The 27,730-nt window shown below is 33.7% G+C and overlaps 1 protein-coding gene across 1 annotated transcript in view; it reads left to right on the forward strand.

The window, feature by feature from the left end:
• The first annotated feature begins 515 nt into the window (after positions 1–515).
• LOC130444435 (UNC93-like protein MFSD11) overlaps positions 516–27,730 on the forward strand; it is a 34,431-nt gene continuing 7,216 nt past the window's right edge. Inside the window, exons 1-3 of the mRNA XM_056779558.1 lie at positions 516–779; positions 21,170–21,339; positions 22,742–22,918. Of these exons, the coding sequence (XP_056635536.1) occupies positions 693–779; positions 21,170–21,339; positions 22,742–22,918 (434 nt within the window). The 5' untranslated portion in view covers positions 516–692. The remainder of the gene's footprint in view (positions 780–21,169; positions 21,340–22,741; positions 22,919–27,730) is intronic.

A 27,730-nucleotide genomic window follows, 5' to 3' on the forward strand; every position in this document is an offset into this window, starting at 1 on the left:
AGACACATCTACACGGACCTCAATCAATCGCATGTTAGTTTTTGTTCACTTTTACTTATTCTAAGGTTACGATCATTCTTCATCCTCTTATTTTCACTCTTAAATCGTTCATATCATTTGTAAACAGTCTTCATTATTTACATTAATAACCATAAACAAATTTTCTTATTTCGGCACTTTTTACAAGTAATAGGTGCTATCATTCGTTAGCCTTTTTTCTAATCACACTAACAAGGCAAGTCAAAATTATTCCAAGGAATTTTTTATTGGAAATAATTTACATAAAATACGTGACCGCGTTATCGATTAATGGTAGATCCGGCACTGGTTCAAAATAGCTACGAGTCGATATATAATTCGATATTTATATAGAAATTAGTTTCAAATTATTCTTAGAAAGCGGTATAGTGGTACTAAACGTTTTATTAAAAACTGCAAATGTTTTATTTACAATTTTCTCTAAATTTCAAATCAGTACCTTAGTACCTTCCTGTCTTTGCATGTAGTACCTACTACACTCCAACCATATCTACTTTCCCTCCGAACGTTGCTTTTTAGACAACGTAACGTTTATACAATAAATAATTCAGTATTATTGAAAACGAGCGAGAATGTGTTTGGTAGCTGATTGATCAGTAAAAGTTTTAAATTTGTGGTTGATTGTAATAGTGTTCCAAGAAATATTTTTCAAAATGGATAAAAGTTTATTAAATATAATATTGCTTGGAGTGGCATTTATGTTCGTCTTTACGGCCTTTCAGACTATGTCAAACATACAAGTAAGTTATAATAATATTATTTCTCCCGAATTACACATATTAATTCATGTTTATAGGTAAAAATCAAATTATTTAAATGTTTATTAACATTTTTTATAAAATTGTATGGATTTTTTTAAGTTTACTATAAATTTTGTTTTTTATCGACGGGTTGCAAAGTTTTTTGTTATCACTATTATTAGTAAATTTAGAACAAAAAACTTGAGAACAAATAATTTAAATTTTTTACGTACGTCAATATATTTATCATATCACTTTTTTTCAAAATATTCTATATTTATCAAGAGAAGTTTCGGAAATGTTATGGGTTAAAAAAATATTCAGATCATATATTTCGTACTTTATTTAAAAATTCGAATCAATAGATGCCATATGTTAAGAAAGTGAGTTGAGTAGAACAGAATCTTTATCACAATTTATCAATTCAGTTTTAACAAAAAACAAATAGAAAAATGGACAAGTGAAAACCTACATAAATCATGTTAACGTGAAAAAAACTGGAACAAGTATCATTTGGACTAATCTAAACTAAAATATGAACTACTGCGTAACATAAAACATCCACAACATTATTCGAGATGATTTCGAGTTATCTGATATTCACATTTCAAATATTACGCCTATAGCATTGATATTATTTTCAAAATCTTTGTATATATATATCATGTTTACCAAATGTAAATAATTCAATGATTCTATATTTATAGTAAATTGATGACTCAATTTTATTATGTTTCATTTTAATTTGTAGTCTTGTATGGTAAACTATCGCTTGTTTTTGTATCGGGACCAAAAAGAAAAAAATGATGCACTTTACTTTGACCAGCTTATAATTCAAAGTAATTGTACCTAAATAGTTAAGTGAGGTTATCAGTACAAACATAAAAACTTTGTACTTTTATATAAGTTCCAATTTGACATTCTTTTTAATTTTTATGGAAGACATATGTGGAGGGATATAATTAGTCGTTCTTAAAACCGCCGCACGAATTATAGGTAAAGGGATTACAAATTACTAGGGTTCACACTAGCAATGAAAATTTAGTGGTCCAAAAGGACCACCTAAGTTATGATTTAGTGGTCCAAAAATATGACGTGGTAGACAAAAGTAAAAAAATTAACATATGCATGCTACACACACTTTTATATATATTTTTACGGCATATATAAATTCTTTTATGCAAAAACAGCACAGTAAATATAAAACATAGGTTTTTTTAAAAATATTTTGGGCGACAAATTTGTCGTCGATGTGTATTATTTTGGCGACATTTCTTGATGATTTGGCGACAATTGTCGCCATGTCGCCATGCTGGCGTGAACCCTACAAATTACTCAAAGTAACAGTTTTAAGGACCAACCATCTCGTATTCTGCGAAAGCATTCCTTAATCTCGTAATGCAATACTTATTAAAAAAGTGTCGTAATTGTCTTAAACCGATTGACATGATGCAATAAAACGTGCAATGCAATGCAAGATGCAATATTTTTTGTTCAAAAGCATGCTCAGATGAAGTTCAGCTGATTGTTTCATACAAAATTTCGCACATATTATCGATTAGATGCTATTTTAATTGCGTGCAAGCTGCAATTCTAGTGAGAAGTCTAGTTACTTTCCTAGTAAAAACCAACCTGTTCATCAGACTGCAAAAGCTACGCAGCGGCAGATATCATTATTGCCACTTATTCACTGACCACTTTTTTCTTGACCATTTCATTTAGCTTTGTTATTGTCATTTTTAAACCTGTCACAAAATATTAAACAAAATTTGACGTTAGGAATTTGTTTAATTTACTTATGGAATTTTTGTTATTGGTGGTGATAATTTCGTGCAATTTCTTGCAAGTTGTCTTGCATCATGTCAAGCTGCCTTTACAATTCTCGCATTCGAATATAGATTTTTGAGTTGATTCTCTAAAGATACTAAATCAATTTTGATAAAATTGCGAAACTTTTATCCCGATTTTCATACGAGGTAAAGCCGTATCAGATTGTTACTTTCAAGTAACTCAAATGCATCACCGACCCATCCTCAATCTTGAAGATTGTGCTAATAGCCCACAACAACTTTTGATGAAGTTGTTGTGGGCTATTATTATTATTGTGTTTTTTGTTGGAATTAACATTGTTTATTTCAATTTTGGCTGCGAAATTATGATACTGAAGGAGAGGCTTGATAACAAAACGCAACCAACAGAGAAAGTTATAAAATTAGATACGAAATTGTAATGTCAAAACTGAAAAACTACGCCATCTAGAACGTATAAAGAATGAGAAAATTTGGTAGTAAAGAAAACAGCTCAGATGAAGACCACTAACCACATAGGACTGCTCTATATAGAAAATTCTCGCTGACAAACGGTTAATGAAGACAGAAATGGTGACTGTGGCAATGGATAAGAAAAAAATGAGGAAAACTAATTATGCACGAGATAAATTGAAACTTAAATGCGTTCCACGTGTGTGTGTGTGTGTGTGTGTGTGTGTGTGTGTGTGTGTGTGTGTGTGTGAGTGAATGGAACAGTGAGTGAACAGGAAGTAAAAATTAGAGAAAATAACAACGGACACAAATGAAATGTTAATGAAAATGTACGATTCGGAAGCCGTCACTAGAATATGTCTTTTGCTGACGAGAAGGACACCACTGACCATGAACCACGCTCGAGTCGGCCGATGACAAGCAGAACACCAGACATGATTGAGTGAGAACGAAACATGTTGACAAGAAATGGGCGACAGACTGTATTATTAATGACGGAGGAATTGAGTATTAACAGGCACAGGGTTCGTACCATTGATCGCTATTATTTGGGTAAAAGTAAGATGTTTTCATGACCAAGTGCGATCGGGATCCATCCTGGAGTAGAATGCTGTTTATTATCTGTCAAGACAATGTTTTGTTTCATTAATTTCCATCTTCGATAAAGGTGGAATAATTCGTGTGGGTCAAACCGTGAACGCTTCATTCAACGACGAAGTTTTGACGTGGTTGCTACGAAGTATCCAGACCAGAAGGTCTTCCTGCACGGTAACACGCTGACTCACTCTGTAACTCGCGTGCTCCATTATTTGGACCAGTGTCAGTGTGGCGTTTCTCTTCTCAATCATCCACCGTACTCCCCTGACCTAGCGACTGTGCAATTCTTTTTGTTTCCTCGCATGGAGGAGTCCCTAAAAGGGAAACGTTTGGCAAAACTAGGAATTTATTGGTATCTTCTGTTTTGTTTCTTTTCTAATAGTTTACCGTACATTTTAGGCATAAATAAAAATAATATTATAGATTCTCTCAGTACTAAATGTGATAATGTGATTGTGGATAAATAACTCTAAAAAATGTGTGCTCTAATAAAGTGACCCCAAAAGAGAAGATATATTGCTTTTCTTCTTACAATTGTATTTTTGCGACATATAGCCAGACATGTAAAGCTTTTTACCTTTTAACAACGGTTAAAATTTGTTTTGTGTCGATATCGCCATCATCTTACAACTTCTGACTGATGCTGCCTTGTAGTTACAGATTTTGACTCGTGAGCCTTTTCACTCCTAGTATTACTTTATCAATAATTTATGAAATCCATTAGAATGCGTTTATGGGACTATTTTAATCAGTTGCAGAAGACTTTAGAGATGGTCCGCAAGCAATGAACATTCATCTAGACCTACTAAAATGGGGAAAGCCAATAAACTTCACTGATCTGACTATAGTAGGGCGTAGCAGTGAAAAGGTTCTAACGGAAAATTTCAACTTTGAATTACGTAGTACAGTACAGTAGTACGTCGATTATTCGAACAAATGTTGTCAGAGGTCGGATAATCGAAATTTTCATTTATTTTTTGTGTATTTATTTTTTTATATATAGTGAGGAAAAGGAAGATTTGAAACAACAACTTTCTTTCAAAAAGTTGGTTTATTTATATAAACATAAGATGTGCATGCTAAAGAAACAAGTGTTAAGTCCATTGTTTAATATAGCTACATGTATAAAATGAAAAGAACAAAAATATGTATTTAAGTGTATGCAAAAAAATGATCAAAGTGTATCTAATGAAAGCTTTATCAAAATTTAATGCTGTCTGCTTTAATGTCGATTCTTCATAGCAGCTAAGTATTCTCTTTAGTTGTAATAACTACGTAAGGTACAACTCTTCTTGACGTTCGAATCCAGTACTTGGAGTGCTTCCCATAAGATGGTTCTGAGTCATCTTCTTCTGCTTCCTCACTGAAAGCCATTCATTCACGTTATGTTCATCACAACCCACGAAAATACTAATATTACTCATTTAATCCACAATTTCCGATGAAACTTCATTATCAAGCTCGCGGATTTCGATTTCATCTTTGGATGGTTTTAATATTTTACTCAATGACTTATACAAAGTGCAGATTTCAACTTCATTCCATGCTTTTACCAACATATAACTGCTGTCTTTTATATGATTTTTTTTCCGTAGAAAAAATAGTTTTTTCGTTATTTGTATCATCTAAAAGCAGACGACGCATGAGCTTTTTTCGGTACAGTAGCTTTAATGTTTCGATTACTCTCTGATCCATAGATTGAACTAGAGAAGTTACATTAGGGAGCAATAACTCCACCCCAAACACCTTATGCAAAGTTTCAGACGATGGATGTACCGGAGCATTGTCCAAAAGGAGAAGAAGCTTGCCTTCTATTCCACTATGCCTGTGGAAACTTTTTATTTCAGGAATAAAAGTGTTTTTTATGAACAAATCTCTGTCTACTCATACATTTTTTTGGCTTGTGTATATTAACGGTATTTTCTCGTTTTTAAAATATCCTGGTTTTCTGGATTTATCTGTCATTAACAATGGAACTATATGTGTCCTAGATGCATTGACGCACACCATTACTATAACGCGATCCTTGCTCATTTTGTAACCTGGAGCTGCGGCTTCTTTTCGATACCAACGACTTAGATGGAAAAGCTTTGCAATAACGGCCCGTTTCATCTGTATTGTAAACGAAATCCATATTCTTCAACTTTCTTATCTTAATTCTTCAAGTTATCGAAAGCTGCTGCTGGAGCGTCAGCACTTAATTTTTACCGTGAATTTTTTAACCAACCAGAACTTGCGATAAAAATTGGTTCATCACTAAGCTTCATGTTTAATTCCATTGCTCTTTTACACAAAATGGGCTCCGATATGGAGAATGTTTTTGCAAAAACCAGTGAAATGAACTGAAAGGATTCACAGAATCAAATGCAATGAACAAATTCGGTATACAGTTCTAAGTAAACCAATACGTTTTCGACGTCTAATTTAATTAAACAGACCCTCTCTTATACACCTGATGGCTTTCGATATAGACGTACTGAGAAAAATAACTTTATTTTTGTTCATCAAAATAACAAAAACCGGCTCCGATAATCGAACATTCGGATAATCGAAGCTCCAGTTTACCTGAATTCTCGTATATTATTAGTTCTGTTGCTATTGTATGTTGTTTTCTTTCAATCTACTTACCAGCAGAATGTCAATTTTTGTGCCAGAAATATGTAATATTAAAGATATGATATTGTTAGATCTACATTTTTGACGTATTTTTTCAGCTCAATGACTCTTCAATTGTATTAGTGTCAAATCAGATAGAATAAAGATAGATGTTACATCCATTTATTGATAGTTCAGAGTATTTTCATTATCTTAACTTAAGATAAACGCACAGAAATCTACTCTGATTTTTCATATCATCATAAATTAATAGTATGAATAGCATGCTATATTAATATAATTTTTGTGAATAACGTAATTTTGCATTCGGTTCTGTAAAAGTGAACGTCTATTTTTATCACCATCGCTATAACAATAAAATGATACTATGAAATTAATTTTATCTTGAACTCCGTCACAAGCATTTCCTTTTTAAACAGAAACAAATTTGTTAGTAACTTCGTTGGTCTGGCAATTTTGTTTTAAATTTGAAGTGTGTAATATAAAATTATTACCATCCATACAGGTTGTTCCAAAATTTGTTAAACAAACCAAGCAGACGGTTTTCAAATGGAACATAGTATATTTGATTACATTCTACATGGAAAATTGGGTAATCCTTCTGGCGTCAAGTGTATTTGCCCAGAAATTACCACAAAAGATAAATTTTCAAATGGTGTTGGCAAAATTCCATTCTATAGTGTTGAATATGTGAATCCGAACACAATCTCCAGAAAAATTGACTGTCATACAGGTGGAAGTCAATTTAGTGTTTCCAGGATTATTAGAAAGCACAAGTACCATCTGTATCATATTTATCTGCATCAGTATTTATTTCGAGATGCCTTTTACTATAGAAAATGCTTTTTTTTATGGGTCGCAGAGGAATTATGTGAATGAAAGACGTATCTACTTTCCAAAATAATAGTCTAGTGAATAGTCATAACTTTCACTATTACGCATTTTTCCCATACCGTGGTCGTCAAAATCGATTGAATATAAATGTGTCTGGTGAGATTATTGATACTGTAATCCCTATGTTTTTAAAGTTCGCTTGAATGGATGAAAATTCGTAAGAATCTTGACCTGCGTTTTGGGATTTAGATAGATAGAACGGGAATATCTATGAACCGACTACTTCCGATGATATGCTATTTGAATTAGAAACGTATTTGCTACTTAAATCTGATATTTTAAGATATGATAGACTATCATATCCAAGTAACCAAGGGTTACAATCTGCAGTGCTTAATTTATTCGAGCAATTGCTATTATTCATTTTCGGTATTCTTCAACTGCTTTAATATTTAATAATTGTGCTTGTCTTTGTTATCTCACAGTTAAAGACAATTCGTGATAAATGATACTAATTATCTTGATTAATTAGTAATTCATTTATACCTACTATCCAGAATTGACATAATTCGCCTGGATGAAACATAACTAATGGAAAAAATTTGGCCAAAGTGACCTTCACCATTAAGATATCTCAAATGCTGCTGTGAATTTTACTTGTTTAAATTGAATGGATTCATCGGGTTTAAATCTTTACTATTTATTTCTACAAAAATTGGAATAGCTGTAGAACGACGAAACACACAGATCAGCTATTTTTTAGACGTTTCACATAGATTAACCAAGGTTAAATAAATTTTCTAATCAAATTTCAGAGCCCTAAATGGAACAATCCATATTTGACTCACCCTGTATATATCCCTGTCGAAATATTTTAGGATTGATTTTAGAAAGAATTTTTTACCTGTTTCTTATCCAATTTTGGCAACTAAGAAACTTGTTTTTGTATATATTTATGCTGGATAGTCAATGAGGTTATTCGCTCCAATTAATCGCATGTTTATGATAATTAGTTAATTTCCTTATAAAATCAATTTATCTTTTCTCAACAATAATCTCTCTTATCATACACAGATTTCATAATTATTATCTACAATTGAAATCAAAACCCTTCATAGATTAACAGTATGATGAATTACGAAAATAATGTTTGCAAGGAATTTATTATTAATAAATTATATTTCTATTTAGTGATTTCTTTAAATATTGTTTTAACCTTGAATATGTTAACCTATTCATCTACTTATGATTTAATATGAGAAGGAACAAAATACGTCCACCCTTAGCTATTATATACGAGGGCTGCAACGTAAGTTTTGAGATAGACAAATAATAACAATTATTTATACTTAAATACGGCTTTATGTTCTTTAAAATACTCTCTATTAAGATTAATACACTTTTGCTTGCGATGGAATTAATTATGACTGTTAACTGTTCAACAACGTTTTTGTTTGAACTGATGCGTGAGAGCTCGCATTGTCTTTGTGGAGAATGATTCGTCTTCTGCGATTGGTTTTCCTGATTTTTTCAAACACTTCTGGCAAAAAAAATGCTGGTGTAACATTCATAATTGACCGTTCTCCGTTGCTCTAATGGAACGGTGTCGACATGTCTAGTTACTTTGAAAAAAACAGGCGACTATTTGCTTCGAAGTGATTCGTCCGGGAACAACTTTTATTGTATTTGGCTGATCTTGAAAGACCCATACAGTCGATTATTGTTTAGTTTTGGGTTCATAAGCTTAGATCCATGATTCGTCGCCTGTAACGATCTTATAGACGCTTTCTTTTGAGCGATTGTCAAATTATTCGATTTCCAACGGATACAAATTTTTTCGACAGCCAAATGTCCATGCAATATTGAATGTAAGCGAGTGGAACTACTTTCCAAATGTGCCTCAATCTCACGGTATGTCACATGACGAGGTTGCAACAGCAGTTTACGCACAGCATCGATGTGTTCTGGCACAACAGCAGATTTTAGGTGACCTTCACGAAATTCATCCTGTAGCGAAGTGCGACCATGATTGAATTCAGAAAAGCAGCGAAAAGTCATAGAAAATCATCGCATAAAAATGCGATTTATTTTGATTTTTTGCCAAAGACGAATGTGTCAAGTGTCTGTAAACAACTTGTTCACCATTAAAAATGTCAAACTTTATGACGACAATGTCAGATTTGACATTCACATCAGTGTTGCCATATCTCAGAACTTAAGTAACAACACTCGTATTTACAACAATGATCAAATTTTTTTGAAAGCCAATGAAGGCTCTATTTAGATATAATGATAATGGGTAGTTAACGGAACTTGTAGAGCTGTCAAAGTCGTATTTTTATATATCATTTAAGAAACTGAAATGCCAGCTCAAGACTCTTGTGAGGCGCCTCTTAGATTATCTCTGGCTACAAGTCTTGACGAGTGGAGGCGGCATGATTCCTAGTCAACCACACTTTCGATTTACTCAGTTGCTCGCTACAACTACAACATTTAAGTTCAAAGCAAAAACGGTTTTTATTGAAGCTTTTCATGTTCTCAGATGTATTGATTAATTATTTTAGAATTAAAAATCCTGTAGATCTATAAAACAATGAAATACAAAAATTATTTATTGCTCTCCACAAAAAGTAGAAAAAATTGTACTTATATTTGTAGCTGTACCTACTTACCGATTTCACGGGTCATCCATTTTATTTTTAATTTTTACGTCCTTTGACTCGCGCCCGAAAAACCGATACGAAATGGAGCACTAAGAGGCAAGGTGAGGGGACAAGAGTGCACCATCCACACTCTCGCACTCGCGTTTCCTCGAGGAGAGTCTAGATCGGGAAGAATATATTTAAATACGGAAATGCATAAAAAATTAGTTTTTATCAAGAAGGATAATAATAGGTATTCAGAGCTCAACACGAACATTGATTTTGAAGAATAACCATTACCACACGAAGTAATCTATTATTGGAACAATATTACCCGGAAAAGAAGATGGAAGAGGTTTAATTGACCTTGTCAACGTACACTCTCGACTAAGTGAAATCTTTTACAAGAAATCAGAAACCTATCCAAGGCGGATAAGGGTTACTCACCTCTGAACTTCGCTTCGCCAGAATCTGACTTCAAATGAGTTTTAGATACCTATAAGCTGGAACAATGGCCACAAAAGACATTACACGACCTCTACCAGCCGCATATTGACGGAGACTCTTCCAACAGATAGCTACATCTATTACAAGAAAAATGTGATTAAGGATTTAAAGACTTAATCCGATAATTGCACAAGGTGTCAGCCAAACATGAGAGACCATTTAATATTATATTATATATTAGCTAACACCCGCTTGTACTGTGTTAGCTAATACTATCTGCACCGGTATAATCAAGTGTACAGCATCATTCACTCAGAACTAGCCAACTAGTTCGGTATCCTCAATACCTATACACCATACTACAAATACCATTCACCAAAAGTGCTCGAAAATAACAATTTTAGACTCCACTACGATCGAAAGATCATAGAAAATTAAAAAAGTAATCCTGCAAAATAGCTTTACCACTAGATGTCTTCTTGATTCATGAAATCGAAAAAGCACAATTTGAAAAAATTCTCTAATATTTTACATAATATATTTATTTAGTCCAATAACACATATCATATTTATTATTTACTTATACTTTTTTAATGATCACTGATATTTATTGTGATTAACTAATAATATCTACTACTTAGAGATAACATGAGTTGTTTTACCAAGTAAATACTCGTTTGTTTTATTTACTATGTTATTAACCTCCATTTTAAATTATCTTGGAAACTGCAGAAACAAAAAATCATAAGGAAAAATACTTCAATATGAATTGAAAATAAAAAATAATCTTAAATATATTCCCAATTTGGTGAGTATTATTTGGAAGAAGTTTGGATTGTAATCATTTGGGAGAATAATTCGTAACATAGTTTGTATAGTTCATAGTTCGTAGGTGTGGGCGGCCGTGAAGCTATTGAGCACATAGGCCTTCAGATAGGCCGGTAGTGCCCCATTTAACGTTAACAAAGTCCGATGTCCTTTGAGAAGCTGATATCGTTAGGCAGGTTGTGGGGTTTGCCCAGATGTGTAAACCGCGCCCAAGTGAGTGTAGAGCACTCATACATAACGTAATCTGCAGTTTCGTCCTCCTCCATGCACCAGCGGCACACCGGATCATCCGTAATGCCCATGGTGTGATGATGACGTTTTAGATGGCAGTGTCCGGTTAGAAGTCGGGTGACTAGACTGAATTCGCGCCTATTTAGTTGGCGCGTTTAGTTGGAGACAAGCCTTCGCTTGTCTCATGCCAGATGTCTCCATCCATCTATGCCGATCCCTTTTTACGAGAAGGCTGTTGAGAGACGTGATGACAGTGCTTGTGGCCACACCAAGGATGGGTTCTGCGCCCATTGGTGGGTTCGCCGATCCCAGTTTGGTGAGTGAATTGCTTTTGTTGCCTGAGAGCTATCATACATCAGATTTTGAAGGACTTTTTTACATCCCAGCACTAGCCTAGAGCAGTCTTTTCAGCTGTTATAACTTGTATGGCAGCTCTGCTGTCTGAGCAGAAATGAATGTGTTCCTGTGGCATCGATTGTGCATTGCGCGTTTGGATTCCATCATAGCGAATACCTCGGCTTCGATGCTATAATTTTTACAAAGTTTCCACTAACTGTGTGAGCGTTTTTCCATGAATGCGTCAAGCTTTTTTGATTTTTTAGCATTTCTCTCGATTCTATAAAATTACGGCACGTTTGTCACGTTGAAGATGCAATGTCGATGATTAGCGCTCAAAATTTTTCCATGTCCATGAAAACATATGCTGGCGTTTTCGTACCAACAAGACCAAATCACTGCACAATTATTCGGTAAAAGAGATTCTACAACGAACGATTTTGAAGATAAGTATAGCATTGTGGGACGGTACTGAACGACTTCACTCTAATTGTTATGTACTGTATATGTTACGGTGGAACACCGAAATCTGGATAGTGTAAAATTTCACCGGTAAATGTTAACATTCTCATAGCCGCTTGGTGTATATCCAAAATATAGGTTAAATACCCTTATTTCTGACTTACACCGGTAAATGTCCACATTCACCATAAACTAATGGTGAATTTGGAACATGTCCGAGATTTATATTTACAACTTTTAACACATAGAATCTTTATTCAAAATGAGAAAGGAAAATAATATAAATTAAAAACTTAGTTAATTTTATAGTACGTTCTAAATGAGAAAATAAATTAATAGTAATAAAAAACTAAATTATATTATTCAAACTTTTTATTTACTGCAACAACTTAAACTACACTTTGAATTGCACAAGAGCATTTGCTTGTACAACTGCATTTATTTATGAATAATTTCTTCCTCCTCCTGCGGCGAAATTTCTTGAAAATAAATGTCATCTATGGAAAGTAACTCTTCTTTATAAATTACGAACTGATTACGTGTGTAATGCCTGAGGCCTGAGTGTTTCTCAGTCAAAACTTGATGTGAAGACGTGGTAGATTACAAGTCTTTAATATATTTTTTTGGAATGTGATTTTTATTAAAAATATTACCAGTTTATTCAAACTGTTCCCGGTTTCAAAAGTTTTGGCAATATTTTCAAGTTGTTCTTCAGTTTCGATATTTGCAATTTGTTCCCTAGACAAAAAATACGCTACCCCTCTTTCCGATTTAATGCCAAACATGGCTTCATGGCATATTCCTTCGTGGTATGAAGTATTCTTGGAAAACTTAACAAAGAGTGAACCTTCTGATTATTTATTTGTATCTTTATCGTTCATCTATGTAGTTATTCTGTAAATCTTGGTTGGCCCTATCAATGGAGCCTTGTGGCTGTGAAGAGGCTTCTCATGTACTAACTTAAGAAATTTCCACATGGCGCATATTTCGGATATGACTTAATTACTGAATTCTCTACCATTATTCGATTGCAATATTACTGGAGCACCAAATGTTCGATACATTCAAACTAAATCAGTTAACAAGTGATTGTAGAATTCAGATTGATTTAACCAAACGGAGAAGTGCAGAGCAGCGTCTTGAAATAATGAAACAAGTAGACTCATATAGTTAAAAGTAGATTTTGTTAACCCTACACAATTATAGAATATTAGTATGAGTACGTAGTATAAGTGCATGGGTGCTATGTCTTCACATTTCTGTAAGTCCAAGCAATAGCTTATCACCTTAGGGCAAATTGCAAAAGAGTGGACTTGAAAGAATGGTTTGTAAATATTCTAAGAAACCGTTGGCCACTCTCACTCTCTGTAGGTATCTACTTTATTAGAAGGTTATTTAAGAAATCTCAAGGAGTGGCTCGAAGAACTAACGAAAATAAACTAGTTATACATTTTGTTATCGTATGATCCTTGAATACAAATATTTCGTAAAAGCAGTTCAATATAATGCAAGGGCAGCTGGTAAAGTTAAAATTTTGATAACAAAAATTCCATTCTGTACAGGTTTTAAGTACAATGAACTTATTACATACTTTAGTACGTACATATTCAGTTGTGCATATTCATGACCTAAAACATACAAATTCTTGAGGTTTATACTCTGAAGAATTTAAGGATCGCGTTTCGTGAAAGGAATAGACGACTCGTAACAAATTATCATAATTCCTCGGTCGTCTCGAAGCGAGAAAGCAAGAAAATTGTCATTGAACTATTCAGGTGAGGGAAATCAAAAGACCACTTTACTCACAAAATTCAGTACCATGCAACGGGATCTCCCAGAAAATAGAAAATGTACCAATACGTTTAGATGTATGAATGTTATATCGAAAGAAAACTAAAGATGCAGTCATAGGGTTCAATGTTGTGATGAATAAAAGTAATTTTAAAGAAATTGATTATAATTCTATGTAACCTCATCACTTTGTATTCAATCAAACTATTCACGTATTTCTCACCTCGTAAACATGGTTACACAAATAGAGAATGAAAATAGTTTGGGAGAACTACAGACAAATATATCCAGTACTAAATGTCTAGGAAAACTCAGGGAAGCGAACCTTACACGAAAGGAGCAAATACAATCAAAAACTTGAGTAATATTTGGTTGAGAACTATACTAAATAAAATGATGATTTTGTTGGCATCGATTTGAAAAAACTGTACAAATGAAATACTAGAGGTAACTTCAAATTTAGATGTGTACGAGGATGGTCCCAAAAGTACCCAACATAAAAAACAAAACAATTTTGGAAAAAATAATATTTATTTTTCAGCTCCATATACTTTTCCCAGCGATGTTCAATAAGTTCGTTCCCCTTTTTATTATAATAATCGTCAAGCTATTAACTGCCCGCATTATCTCATCATTGCTGGAAAATCTTTGACCACCAAGCCATTTTTCCAAGTCTGGGAACAGAAAATAATCCGAGGCGAATCTAAATCTGGCGAATGGGGTGCATGAGGTAGCAATTGAAACTTTAATTCATTCATTTTGGTCATTGCAATAATGAATGTGTGAGCTGATGTATTGTTTTTTGAAACAACACTTTCGTCTTACCCAAATGTCGCCGTTTTTGATTGATTTCTTCGCTCAAACGTTGCAATAAGCTCGCCGTTGATAGTTTTTTCTTTATCAAGGTAGTAAATGAAAATTATCACACGCGCATCCCCAAAAAAACCAACGTCTTGACCTTACCTATAGATGGAGCGATCTTCGCCTTTTTTGGGGCCGGTTCTCCCCTTTCAGTCCATTGTTTTGATTGTTCTTTTGTTTCGGGTGTGAAGTGATGGACCCACGTTTCATCCATGGTTATGAAACGGCACAAAAATTTTGCATTTTTTCTGTGAAACGTTGCCAAACACTCGATGAAAACATCTTCACGACGCTGTTTTTGTTCCGTGGTGAGCAAACGCGGCATCCATCTTGCGCACAGCTTTCTCATGTCCAAATTTTCACTTAATGTGCGATGTACCGTATTTTTTGAAATGCCTGTGTCTGCTAGCTCGCGCACTTTCAGTCGACGATCATCCAGTACAGTTTTGTGGATTTTCTTTAACATTTCTGGAGTCGTCACCTCATTTGGTCGACCATTGCGACGCTGGTTTTCGCAAGTGGTACGGCCTCCTTTAAACTCTGATATCCATTATTTTACTATTGATAAGGAAGGAGCAGTAGAAGCACAGTATAATCTAGTTCAGCTTTTATATTGGTTGGGCTAACGCCTTTCAAATGAAAGTTATCACATGACAATGACCAATTTTTTCCATGTTTTCAAATCACTGAAAACGTTCACTATTGATGACTGCCAAACAAATACTAAACAACGTGGTGTCTTCAAACTTGAAATATTTGCTGTTTAGATTGCGTACTTTCTAATACTGTGGTATTTTTCAAGCAATTACCGCCATCTCTAGGTCAGGCCAGGTACTTCAGGGACCATCCTCGTACACGTTAGACTAAAAACACCTTAATTGCTGAGTGGGATTTATGTCGTTTGTTTCAGTTATTTTCTTGGAGTAAATGGAGATAAAATGAGGGGAGTTTTGTTTGAAAAAAGATCGCTAGATTATCCTCATGCAACGTATATTCCATGTTAGTTAAAAAAAAATCCTTTTGGATTTTGGACTGTTCTATATAAAGATCGATAGTATGATACTGCCATAAATATTCATTATTTACACTAATAAAATGCCTCTGAACAAATGTAAAAATAATGAAACATACCTGTATTTGTTGAAAAATAATCTTTATATTTTATTGATATATTGTTGTATTGCAACATTTTCGATAAATTGCATCGTTTTATTATAGTTTTGATATTAGAATTTCTACAAACAGCATAAATGTCTAGAAACAGATACTTTGATCATTCAATATATACCAAAATTTCAACATATAATTAGAAACCCAATTATATCTATGACCAGTTCCAAGAATTCGTGTGGCAATGAGCCAGTTCTGTACTGTGTATTCCACTTGTTCATCCAAAATGAAGCGGTTCTCTTTGAGAGGTTTTTTTGGGGTCCAAATCGATGGTAGTTATAGGCACTACAGGGTGGAAAAAGGATAAATTAATATTTTGCTAGGCACCATCGGATCACAGATTCTTCACGAATGATTTCAACTTCATTCTTCTTCTTCTTCATAAATTAAAGTTCTTTGATTCAGGTGACAACAACTGCGTTGTTTAGCCAAATAATAAAGCGCTCGGTGTTCTTCGCGGAGCATGCCATCTGCCGAAGGAAGCTTAACTTGATGACGCCAAAAACCAGTTGATATTTTTTGGTCTTGTCAAACGAATCTATAATATTTATTGACCGCAATTATTCAAGAATTTAATTTTTTCTCTCCATTGTGCACTGAGTCCATTTTCAAATTGCCCTCTTTTACAATCGAATTGGCCCCCTGTAGGGCGTACACCCCACATCTGGGAACACGTGTCAAGAGCGTTAAAATCGAAAACTAAAATAGAATGGATTACGGAGCGTTGTTAGCGTTGGGGTAAATAATAACAAACTAGCTTTTACCCGCTTCGCTCGCATCGAATCCATTAAATAAGTGTCAGAAGTCATTATAATAGAAAAGAACGAACTCTGTAACTATATTAGAACCTGAGATATAGATCTTTGATTATAGAAAAATTGCCAAAAACCTACAAAAATCCATAACTCCACATTGAATGTCCGCGCTTAGCTCCTCTCCAACTCAACCGATTTAAGTGTTCAAAAACTCAAAAGAAAGAAGGTGTTTCAGCAAGTGTTCTTAAACCAAAACGAACTCTGTAGCTATATGAGAACCTGAGATATAGATCTTTGAATGTAGAAAAATTGCCTAAAACCTACAAAAATCCATAACTCCACATTGAATGTCCGCGCCTAGCTCCTCTCCAACTCAACCGATTTAAGTGTTCAAAAACTCAAAAGAAAGAAGGTGTTTCAGCAAGTGTTCTTAAACCAAAACGAACTCTGTAGCTATATGAGAACCTGAGATATAGATCTTTGAATGTAGAAAAATTGCCTAAAACCTACAAAAATCCATAACTCCACATTGAATGTCCGCGCCTAGTAGCTCCTCTCGAATTCAACCAATTTAGGTATTCAAAAAATCAAAAGAAAGAAGGTGTTTCAGCGAGTGTTCTTAAACCAAAACGAAGTCTCTATCTTGAATAGAACCTGAGATATTGAGGATAGAATGTGTGTATGTGAAAAACTCCCATAAGTAATGTACAGGGGGAAATCGCATTTGAGTATAACTTGAGAATGGTTAAAATTAAATGAAATCCGATGGTTGATGGCTGATCTGAGCATCAATACCTTTCATTAAAAAAAAAAATTAAGCAAATCGGTTGGGTAGAAAGCCTGAATGGACTCGGAATGGAAATCATCATTTTTTTATAATAACAAATTGCGAAACAGAACGAACAAATAGGAGGATATATTGAAAAATTCTTAACCTACTATAGAACCAAACAAAATTTAAATGTCCAATAATTTAATTACTCAACATATTCTCCTCTTAATTGGATACATTTATTACAGTGAACCTGCAACGTCTATAGACCTTTAAAAAAAATTGTTTTTTGTTGCTCCGCAAACCAGACCTCCACAGCTTTCATTACCTCCTCGTTGGAAGAAAATTTTCAAACTTTTAAACTTTTTTTCAGCTGAGGAAAGAGATTATAGTCGGATGGCGTCAAATCTGGCGAATAAGGGGGGTGGGGAGAGTAATTCAAACCATAAATCACGAATTTTTTACATGGCAACATGAGATTTGTGTGTGGGGGCGTTGTCCTGCAAAAACAAAACAACTTTGGATAGCTTTCCGCGTCTTTTCTCTTTAATTTTTCCCGTAGAGTGGTTAGTAATGTCGAAGAGTAATCTTCAGTTATTGTTCTACTCTTATCCAAAAAATCAATCATGATTACTCCATGGCAGTATCAAAAAACAGAAGCAAGAACTTTTCCAGCAGATTTTTGGACACGAAACGTCTTAGGTCTTGGAGAACCAGAGTGTCGCCATTCCATCGATTGTTGCTTTGTTTCTGGATCGTAGAAATGTACCCAAGTCTCATCCATAGTAACAATTCGGTTTAAGAACTTTAAGTCTACATCGTTTCCAAATCGAGCATAGATCGAACGCGATGCTTCTACCCTTGTACGCTTTTGGTCAACATTCAAACATTTGGGGATCCATTTTGCAGCAATTTTTCTCATGTCCAAATTAACGTGAACTATAAGCTGAACGCGTTCTTATGGAATATTTAGATATCCTTTTTAGGTTTAGCTTCAGATATATGCGTTTTAGCCCAATTCGACGCTCTGATAAAATCATGTTTGGCCGACCGATTGGTCATCATCTTCAATGGAAAATTTACCTCTTTTGAAGCTTGTAGTCCACGATCACGATCGCATACGAAGGACATTGATCACCAAGGGTATTAAACGTAAATCTTCGTAAATCTGCTTACCTCTTATCCCTTTTAAATACAGGTACTTGATGATGGCTCGATATTTCAATATTTCGATTTTCAGAATTTCGGCGGATGTCTTTTTTCTTTAAATTTATTGCGTAACTCTGGTTTACCTTTTTGACACTTCTAATAAGTTATTGTTCGTTACAATGGTATGGTTTATGTATGGAACTGGTCTAGGCTAACTAGACATCAAAGCATCCTCGTAAAACAAATAAAATCTTTTGTGCACTTTGGACAACTCCAGTTGCTTTGTTGAAGTGTGCATCATGAAAATTTCGTGGTTAAATATTGATTGCACGTCAAGTGCTTGTTGTTACGTTTTCGTATAAAATTCGAATTTGACTATAATGCCCCAATTTTAGAAAAAGATCACTTTTACATTCGCATCCAACACTAAAATGTGAAGAAGGGATATTCTGCTCCCCTAGTTTAGCTGCCAGTAACAAAATTTTTTTTTATTAAAAGACAGTTGAATTAAACTGTTTTTTGAGGTATTTCAAGGAACGCTTATCAATTTATAGAATTGAACAATAGTAAAGCGTAAACAATAAATATTGCCTAATAAGGGTAGGGTTAACGATCAAGATTATTATTAAATTAATCATTGTTTGTCAAGTAACAAACTAATGATAAATCTCCACCTAATTAAAAATTGTCACAAGAGTAGACACGAGACTCAAATTGCAGATGGATATGGCCCCTTAAGCAGTATCAGACAAATTTCGCCATGTACTGTTTAGCAAACGAAGAAAGACACCTGAAACGTGCGGAAACAGCTTTGTAAAGGATAAAACTAACTCAATAATTTCGAAAAATATAGTCGATGAAACAGGTTGCTACATATCACTTACGCAATTTGGCAGATTTCGTTGCTATTCTAAATTTTTCATAATTTCAGAAATTTTGAAATATGGAGAATGGAAAAAATCAGAAATTGAGAAATATTATCAAACAAGAAGGGTAACTGAATGGAATTAAAACTAAAACCAGTCGCTCCTGAACTATACTTACAGGGATAGTTACGTGATAGCATGGACATTAGGATAGAAGTATTTCAAATAATTTGTAATTATTATGTGATTAATTATCTGATTGGCATTTCATTCCTGCTTTGCTAATCACGAGGGTTGTACTAAAAGTAAGATTCGTAATGAGCTACAGCCCAGAGGGAAGGTGCTATGCTAAATTCGACAACAATGCCGTGCGCAGTTATTTCACTCACTCTCTAGCATGCCATCCGCGATTCGAAACGTCGCTCTGTGTTTCCTTGTCGGCATTAGGAAGTGTTAGTCGATGTTGACGCTAAGTGTGAGATTCGAGCAGTAATTCGAGTTCTCCATGGAAGACAGTTACCACTCGTGGAGACCCTTCTGTCCGTACAGCACGTTCGCTAATTGTGCAGATCTTTTGCTGAAGACTCCCGGTTTCGGATACTGTTGTCCAGAAGATAACGTGAGCTACTCATAGATCGGAGGTTCACTATCCGTGTAATTGTTGAACTCATTTCTGAAGGTCCCAATGGCACAATTAAAAGAACTTTAAACGGAAATGTTGAGTAATCCCAAGGTGAGTGCTCGGAAGATCCTCGGATCCGGTCTAACGCATACAAGTAGCAGCGCACTGACTGTGTTGCCAATTTCTTCCACAATGTTTGGAGGTAGGTAACAAGTAGAGGTTGTTGGACTCTATCATCACTGGAGATGAAACGTAAGTGTTTTAATTACACCACTGAGATAAAACAACAATTTCATCAAAGGTATCACTCTGGTTCACTACCACCAAAGAAATTTGAACAAACGAAGTCGGTTATGGTGACTGTGTTTTGACATCGGAAGGGGGTACCTCTTATCTATTTCATGCAACCTGGGATGACAATGAACTCAAGCAGAAATTGTAAAATATACAACTTTTGAAGACATTCAAAGGGGTATAGAATGCAGTAACCGCCGGGCGTTTTTTACGCAACCTCACGCGTTTTAAACGTCGACACGTCAACTGACGCGACTGCATGCGACCGGAAAACACCCGTGTAAAATGCTCAATTTAAACTCCGTGTTTTTCTTACACACGCGTTTTACTCACCGGTAAATGGTCGTAAATGGTCCAGAGCAATAATGAAGGAGATATCAAACGCTTCCTCAACTGATTTAGGAAGATTTAGGAATACAAAGGCTGGAGCACACTCTTCACACTCTGTTGGAAAATGTAAGCTTTTCAACGATGTATAAATTAATAATAACTAACAATGTTTTCTATTTGTGAGAAAATATGGAAGCATTACTTTTGATATAACCTTCGTATCAATATTAATATTTATTTAATTTGAAATTAATACAAGATGGTAATGATGATGATCGCCAAACCCCTTTAAGTGTGAGCATATCTATGTTTCTATTTAATATAGTTAGCTAATAAAACAATTTGCTTTTTATACAAAAATATGACGAATCTATAAACTATGAAAATAATTATGATAAGGTATTTATACTATCTGCACATACCTACGTTATTTGTTAAATGTATTGACTAAACCATATCAAATGAAAAAATTCGAGTGACATACTTTTTATCATATTAAAATAATTACACTATTTTTCAATTTCAGAAAACCATCACAGATAGTATTGAAAAAGAAGATCATTCCTACAATGGAGACGCATATTATAGCCAGGCCATCATTTATTCATTTTTTTCAATATTCAATTGGTCAGCGCCGTCAGTCATTAGTATTATTGGTCCTAAGTTCTCAATGTTTCTGGGTGGTACAGTATATGTGTAAGTGATATTAATCGCATTTTTAAATAAATCTCAAATGTCCAACAAACTAAAAATGAATTTAATCAGATAAATTATCTGTACATAAAAACATTGGAATTCAAGCGCCAGCGGTAGAAGGTTTGCAACTATTATTGTATATTATAAACTACAAAGTGAAAGTTGCTGCTTTACTTAAGATTTATTAATATTGTTCAAACTCGCTTTTATTAGTTTCATATATATGTTTATAAGTGACTTTTTGATCTCCAGCAATACCATGGACTCCATTTCCCGTTATAGCGCTTCTCCATTAAGGAACTATCCTGATGGAACGTCTTGTCTGTCACTCACAGCACACAAATTTGCTGAAAAGAAATCCTGAGGAGAGTTCAGAATTTTTAAAGACATTACACCTTAAAGCTCTATATGACATCAGAAATTAAGTCTTTGTCTTGTCATTTTTTGATTTATGGTTTCCTGGGAAAATTTTGGAAAGCGTTGCCGTTTTTTGGGGAATTTCTCTTGTTTTTTTATATATAAATCCACAGCCATCGTGAAACGGTGTTGAAACATTGTCACCAGAGTTTACTTGAGGACCATTTTAAAAATTTTTATATTGTGGATCAGTGATTTACACTTGAGCCACTCTGGTGAGGTTACTGTATTCAATTTTTCCAAGAAGAAATCTTATATTTTCGTTAGTCTTTTTTATATAAGAACCATGAGCAACCGACACTGAGAAAGTTCATTTCCGTTATTTATTTCGAACTAGTTTTTGAGGGGTCTATAAACAATCACCAGTGATTTTGATCATGTGCATATTTTAATAAATCCATTAAAACAGTAACCGCATTTCAATAAACTAAATCTCCTGCTTTAGGAAAATAATGTTTTATTTCATAGTTACGATGTAAAAGATAAAAAAATATCGTATCAGGAGAAAGTAAATTCCACTCGTATGTGGACCTAGTTGTAGTCACTAGTAGTATTCACTTACATGGTCCTTTGATTCGGGCTAAATTATTTTCTTTAGTGACACAACAACAACACGCCGGTGTTTATTATTGTCTTTACGTTCCAAACTGCCTCCTGTCTTCTCGTATTTGAAAATAAAAACGGTTATTATGAAGAAATCATTTAAAAAATGTTTGAAGAATGGTTTTGAATAGTGATTATTTTTATTTTAATAAAGAAATACAGATGACCAGCTACAGTTAAAGACAATTATATAGTTTCCAATGACGAAGTCGTCCATAAATTACTCAAATTGGTGACTGATATCTGGATAATTCCGTGGCGTCATTTAAGCGTCAGTCTTTTGTTATAGTATACTGATCACAAATGAGATAACAATTCGTTTAATTGTTAAGTTTTACCCGTATTTCCTGTTCTTATTAATTAATTATTTGCTTCATTTCAGAACCTTCATTTTACAATTTCTAGCCCCAAAGGTTTGGGGTATGTATTTGTGCAGCGCACTTATGGGGATTGGAGCAGCTATGATATGGACGGGTCAAGGAAATTATTTAACACTCAATTCTACAAAGAAATTAATTACAAGAAATTCCGGAATTTTTTGGGCTCTACTGCAATTAAGGTAATACTGAAAAATTCTAATACATCATCCTATATGAAAAATAATTTTTTCTTGGAAATATTTCGTAACTATTTAAAAAAATTTTAGAATTGCTTACCTATTGCTTTTATTAATTGATTTTTGATGTAATTCCACTTAAAATATTTGTTACAATCATATTTTTGAAGTGCTTACTGTAAATTATCTAGCCAATCATATTCCTCAGTGGATTATTAAAATTTAACCCAGAGGTTAACCGCTGTTGGGAGGAAATCGGAAAGAAGTCAGGATAAAATCAATGGAAGTGACAAGAAAGTCATGTGAAGACATCAGCTGTCTTAACGGATTTTTTGTGATTTTATAGTTATCTATCAATAGTGAAAAATAATAAAGGTAAATTTGAGAACTAGAGCTGCTTTCTGAATTATTTTTACCTTTATTAATATGCAGTCAGTGTTGTGAGAAGCTTTTTGAGAAGTACTCTTTCTCTATAGTTATCAACGTGTTAAAAATCTTGTAGTGTAGAGTTGATCGAATGCAAGCAATCAATATCGCAATCAATAGTTAAAATGGAATATTGAAATTACCTAGAGAAGAAAAGAGCACATTTTATGACGAAGAAAAGTAAAGTAAAATTGAGACCCAGCACAATTTCCGGAGAGAATTCAAAGAATTCAGTTGGACAGGCATTGAAAAATGCTCTGATACACATTCAACAGATTAGTATAAAGTTAGAAACCGAAAAGAAGGAAAAGAATTGGGAATTTCACATAATTGAATTGCAATTTCCTCAACATTGATGGGTTTGCTAACGATTCTTACGAAAATATTGGTAATCATCCCATTATTTTTGAAGAAGATAACAGGAATGCAGTTTCAACCTTTTAGAAATATGTAAAAAAGCTTAAAAATTTTTAAACGAAAACATAAAAGAAATATTAAATTAAAACTACCTCCCAAAATATGATGTTGAAAAGCTTTCTTTCTCATTAGTAAAAGTCATTTTTTCACATGGAAAATCCCCTGTAATTTGAAAATTGACACTTTGCTGGCCTCCAGAGAAAAACAACGAAAAATTAAAGTACGATATGCTTCAAAAATTTATTTAAAAGATTCCCCTGGAAAGTCCTATGTAACGACACAAAATAGTCGAAAAAATAAATAAAACAAACACAAGAATACCAAAGAACAGTCATAATGAAACCAATCGGAAATCCGGTCATAATCTGAGACATCGCTTAAGAACAACATCTTGAGGTGAACCACAGCCTTTGACCAAATGCCCTTGGATGTTACTATGTACATGGGGACCTGGTCAAAAACTGAATCTATCAAAATAAAAAACTTCTGAGTAGTTATAGCTTTATGTTATAGAATACGAGTATCAGTAGTTTAGTTTATGAAATAGTGTTGTTGTTTTTTAATAGAAATTAGTAATTATATTTAATCCAATCTAAGAAAAATGCAACTAATGTTATGTCTTTCGTAAAATTAGTATTATCCTTTGTTATAATAATAAAAAAATTATAGCTGTTTGGTTAATTATTTCACAACCAACAAGTTTTCTCATTTTTTCTTCATTTTACCAAGTATCTCGTACCATTTCAATTTATTCTCTCAATTTTGCATCGTGAAACTTTATTGTTCTCAGCAAGCTCTACTATTCTACTAATTTACACATTAATATATAATGATTGTAATAAGGCTTTTGGCATACAATATATCACACTTGCTAATTAAAGCAAAATAAATCGAGAGAATTTTTCAGTTATTTATATTGTACTGTTGACAGTAGTGACAATAGAAAGTTTGTAACCGTGGAAGTAATAGAAAAGTCATCTAAACGTTTGCAGAAGTCGTCTGGAAATCATTATAAGTCATCTGAATGTCATTTGTTATTTAAATTTGAAAGTCCATTAAAGTCCACGAAAAGTTAATTAGAAGTCATATGAAATCATGTTTAAAACACAGGAAATCATGTTACAAATTACATTTGTCCATTAAAGTCCATGGAAAGTTAAGTAGAAGTCAGTTGAGAGTCCCGTTTAAAACGCAGAATGTCATATTTAAATTTGGAAGTCCATTAAGGTCTACTGAAATTCAGAGGAAGTTAAGTAAAAGCCTATGAAGTTAGTTCGAAGTCACGTTTCAAACACCGGATTTCATATATAAATTTAAAAATCTATTGAAGTTTCCGGAAAGTTAAGTATAAGTCATATTAAGTTAGCTGGAAGTCATGTTCAAACCACAGGAAGTCATATTTAAATTTGAAAGTTCATTGAAGTCAACAGGGAGTTAAGTAGAACTCATTTGAAATCAGTTAGAAGTCATGTTTAAACACAGGAAGTCATATTTAAATGTTGAAATCCTTTAAAATCCACTGAAGTTCACGGGAAGTTAAGTAGAAGTCATATGAAGTTAGTTGGAAGTCATGTTCAAAACACCGGTAGTCATATTTAAATTTGAAAGTTCATTAAAGTCAACAGGGAGTTAAATAGAACTCATTTGAAATCAGCTAGAAGTCATGTTTAAACACAGGAACTCATATTTAAATGTTGAAATCCTTTAAAATCCACTGAAGTTCACGGGAAGTTAAGTAGAAGTCATATGAAGTTAGTTGGAAGTCATGTTCAAAACACCGGTAGTCATATTTAAATTTGAAAGTTCATTGAAGTCAACAGGGAGTTAAGTAGAATTCATTTGAAGTCAGTTAGATCTCATGTTTCAAACATAGGAAATCATATTTAAATTTTAAAGTTCATTGAAGTCCACCAGAAGTTAAGTAGAAATTCATAGAAGTTCTAAAGTCCGATCTACAAAAATATGGTAGCGGTTCATCTCTCATATTTTACTTAATTGATAAATACATACCCCCCAATTTGACTAACTCTAGTTTTAATAAAATATGCATGATGTAATAACTTCTAGGCTTAATGTTACAAATAAGAATAATTATTGTCCGTAACAAACAAATCTTGGTCGTTTCGTAAAACATGAAAGTGAGCATGTTGCAAGAAATGCTAAGTAATTAAGAAACATGTAAAGTTCGAATATCATATAAAAAAGGAATTATTCAATAACTTGAAAAGATTATAATTTTTTAGGTCTCTTTTCTATGAAAATCAGTTTAAAATAACATGTAAAAATTGACGTTTTGCCTTACTTCGATCTTTATCATGTTATTTTAAACAGATTTTTATAGAAAAGAGACCTAAAAACGTATAAGAAGTAAAAAGTTTAGTTTTTCATACAATATTGAATCACAGAGTTACCAAATTGCCAAACAATTTTTGGGCAAAAAATCGTATATATTGCTAAGACTTTCTGAACCTATTGGGTGATTTATTGGGTTGGCTTAAAAATACTAGTTTTATATTACTTGTTGATAGTAACAATCTATTCACCAACACTTTCCATCCTATCAATACAGGTTTTGCAAGTGTTCGTGAAGCTTCTCCTGGTTTCAACCATGATCTCCTTCACATATTAATAACATACGTGGTCAATCTATTTACAAATATAAAGCTAGATCCATTAAATTTTCCAACATTCGATCAATTATTTTAACACAATATTAACTTATTGCAAAAAAGCTTTTTTAAGTAACACTTGAGAAAGCATCTTACTATGATTAGAATCTGATCTTCATAAATTATTTTTATCTAAATTAAAGATAAAATACGAGGGCCATTCTGTATATTTTCAGATAACACGAAACTAGAGGAGATAGACATGGCATCACCGAATTTTAAATAACTCAGACTATTCTTTGAAATGTGAGTTACAAATTGTCGCCTTATCTAAAAAATTAAGTTCCTCCTGTTTTGCGGTGAGATCAGTTTCCAAAGAACTGAATTTATTTATATATCATATATTTTTTTACCTACTATGATTACGATGTTAATTTTGAGGTGAAATAAAATGCCGAATTGAACAAACTCGAAGTACATTCATAAAATTTAAAAATGTATTTACATTTACCGACTTTGATCTTGATCTTAGACTGAGACTTGTGCGGTGCTACGTTTTGTCAGTGCTTCTTTACGGGATGGAGAGTTGGACCCTTAAGGTAAAAAACATCAACAAATTAGAGGCATTCGAAATGTGGGTATATCGTAGAATCCTGAAGATACCATAGACTGCCAAAATGAGGATATTCTCAGGCGTATCAATAAAGACCGTGAACTCTTTAACATCGTGAAGAAACGAAAGATTGCATACCTTGGCCATATAATGCGAGGCCATAAATATCAATTCCTGCAGCTGATTGTCGAGGGCAAGATTGAAGGCAAGAGAGGATTGTGACGGAAGAGGATGTCATGGTTGCGGAATGTGAGGCAGTGGACGGGTATAGATATTCAGACATTGATCAATACCGCTAGAGATAGAGAAGCCATGAAAAATGTGGTCGCGAACATGCTAATGAATAGGCATTAAAAGAAGTTAATTTTGAACGGTTGCATGTGCAATTTGATGATGAAGGTCCTCCACGAGCAAATGTGTTTCGCAGGTATAACCAATTTGAAAGAGGACTGATATAGGTTGATGGATAAAGCTTCTGCCGGAAGGCTCTGTTCTTCAGTTACTGTTGAAAACATTGAGAGACTGAGACCGATGATCGAAAATACTGTTATGAACGATTGAGGCAACTCTTGGTGTTCAATCCCCAAGAATAAATTCACTTATACATTATCTTCGTGTAAGAAAATATGCTTTACGATTTCTAGAAGGTCGAATTTTTAATAATGGTGCACATCGTTTTGAAGAAATAGTGATAGGCTAGTGGGTAGAAATCGATTTGATACTTCATAAATGCATAAATAACGCAAACAA

The sequence above is a fragment of the Diorhabda sublineata genome, chromosome 5 (genome assembly GCF_026230105.1).
Source record: "Diorhabda sublineata isolate icDioSubl1.1 chromosome 5, icDioSubl1.1, whole genome shotgun sequence".
Classification (NCBI taxonomy): Eukaryota; Metazoa; Arthropoda; class Insecta; order Coleoptera; family Chrysomelidae; genus Diorhabda; species Diorhabda sublineata.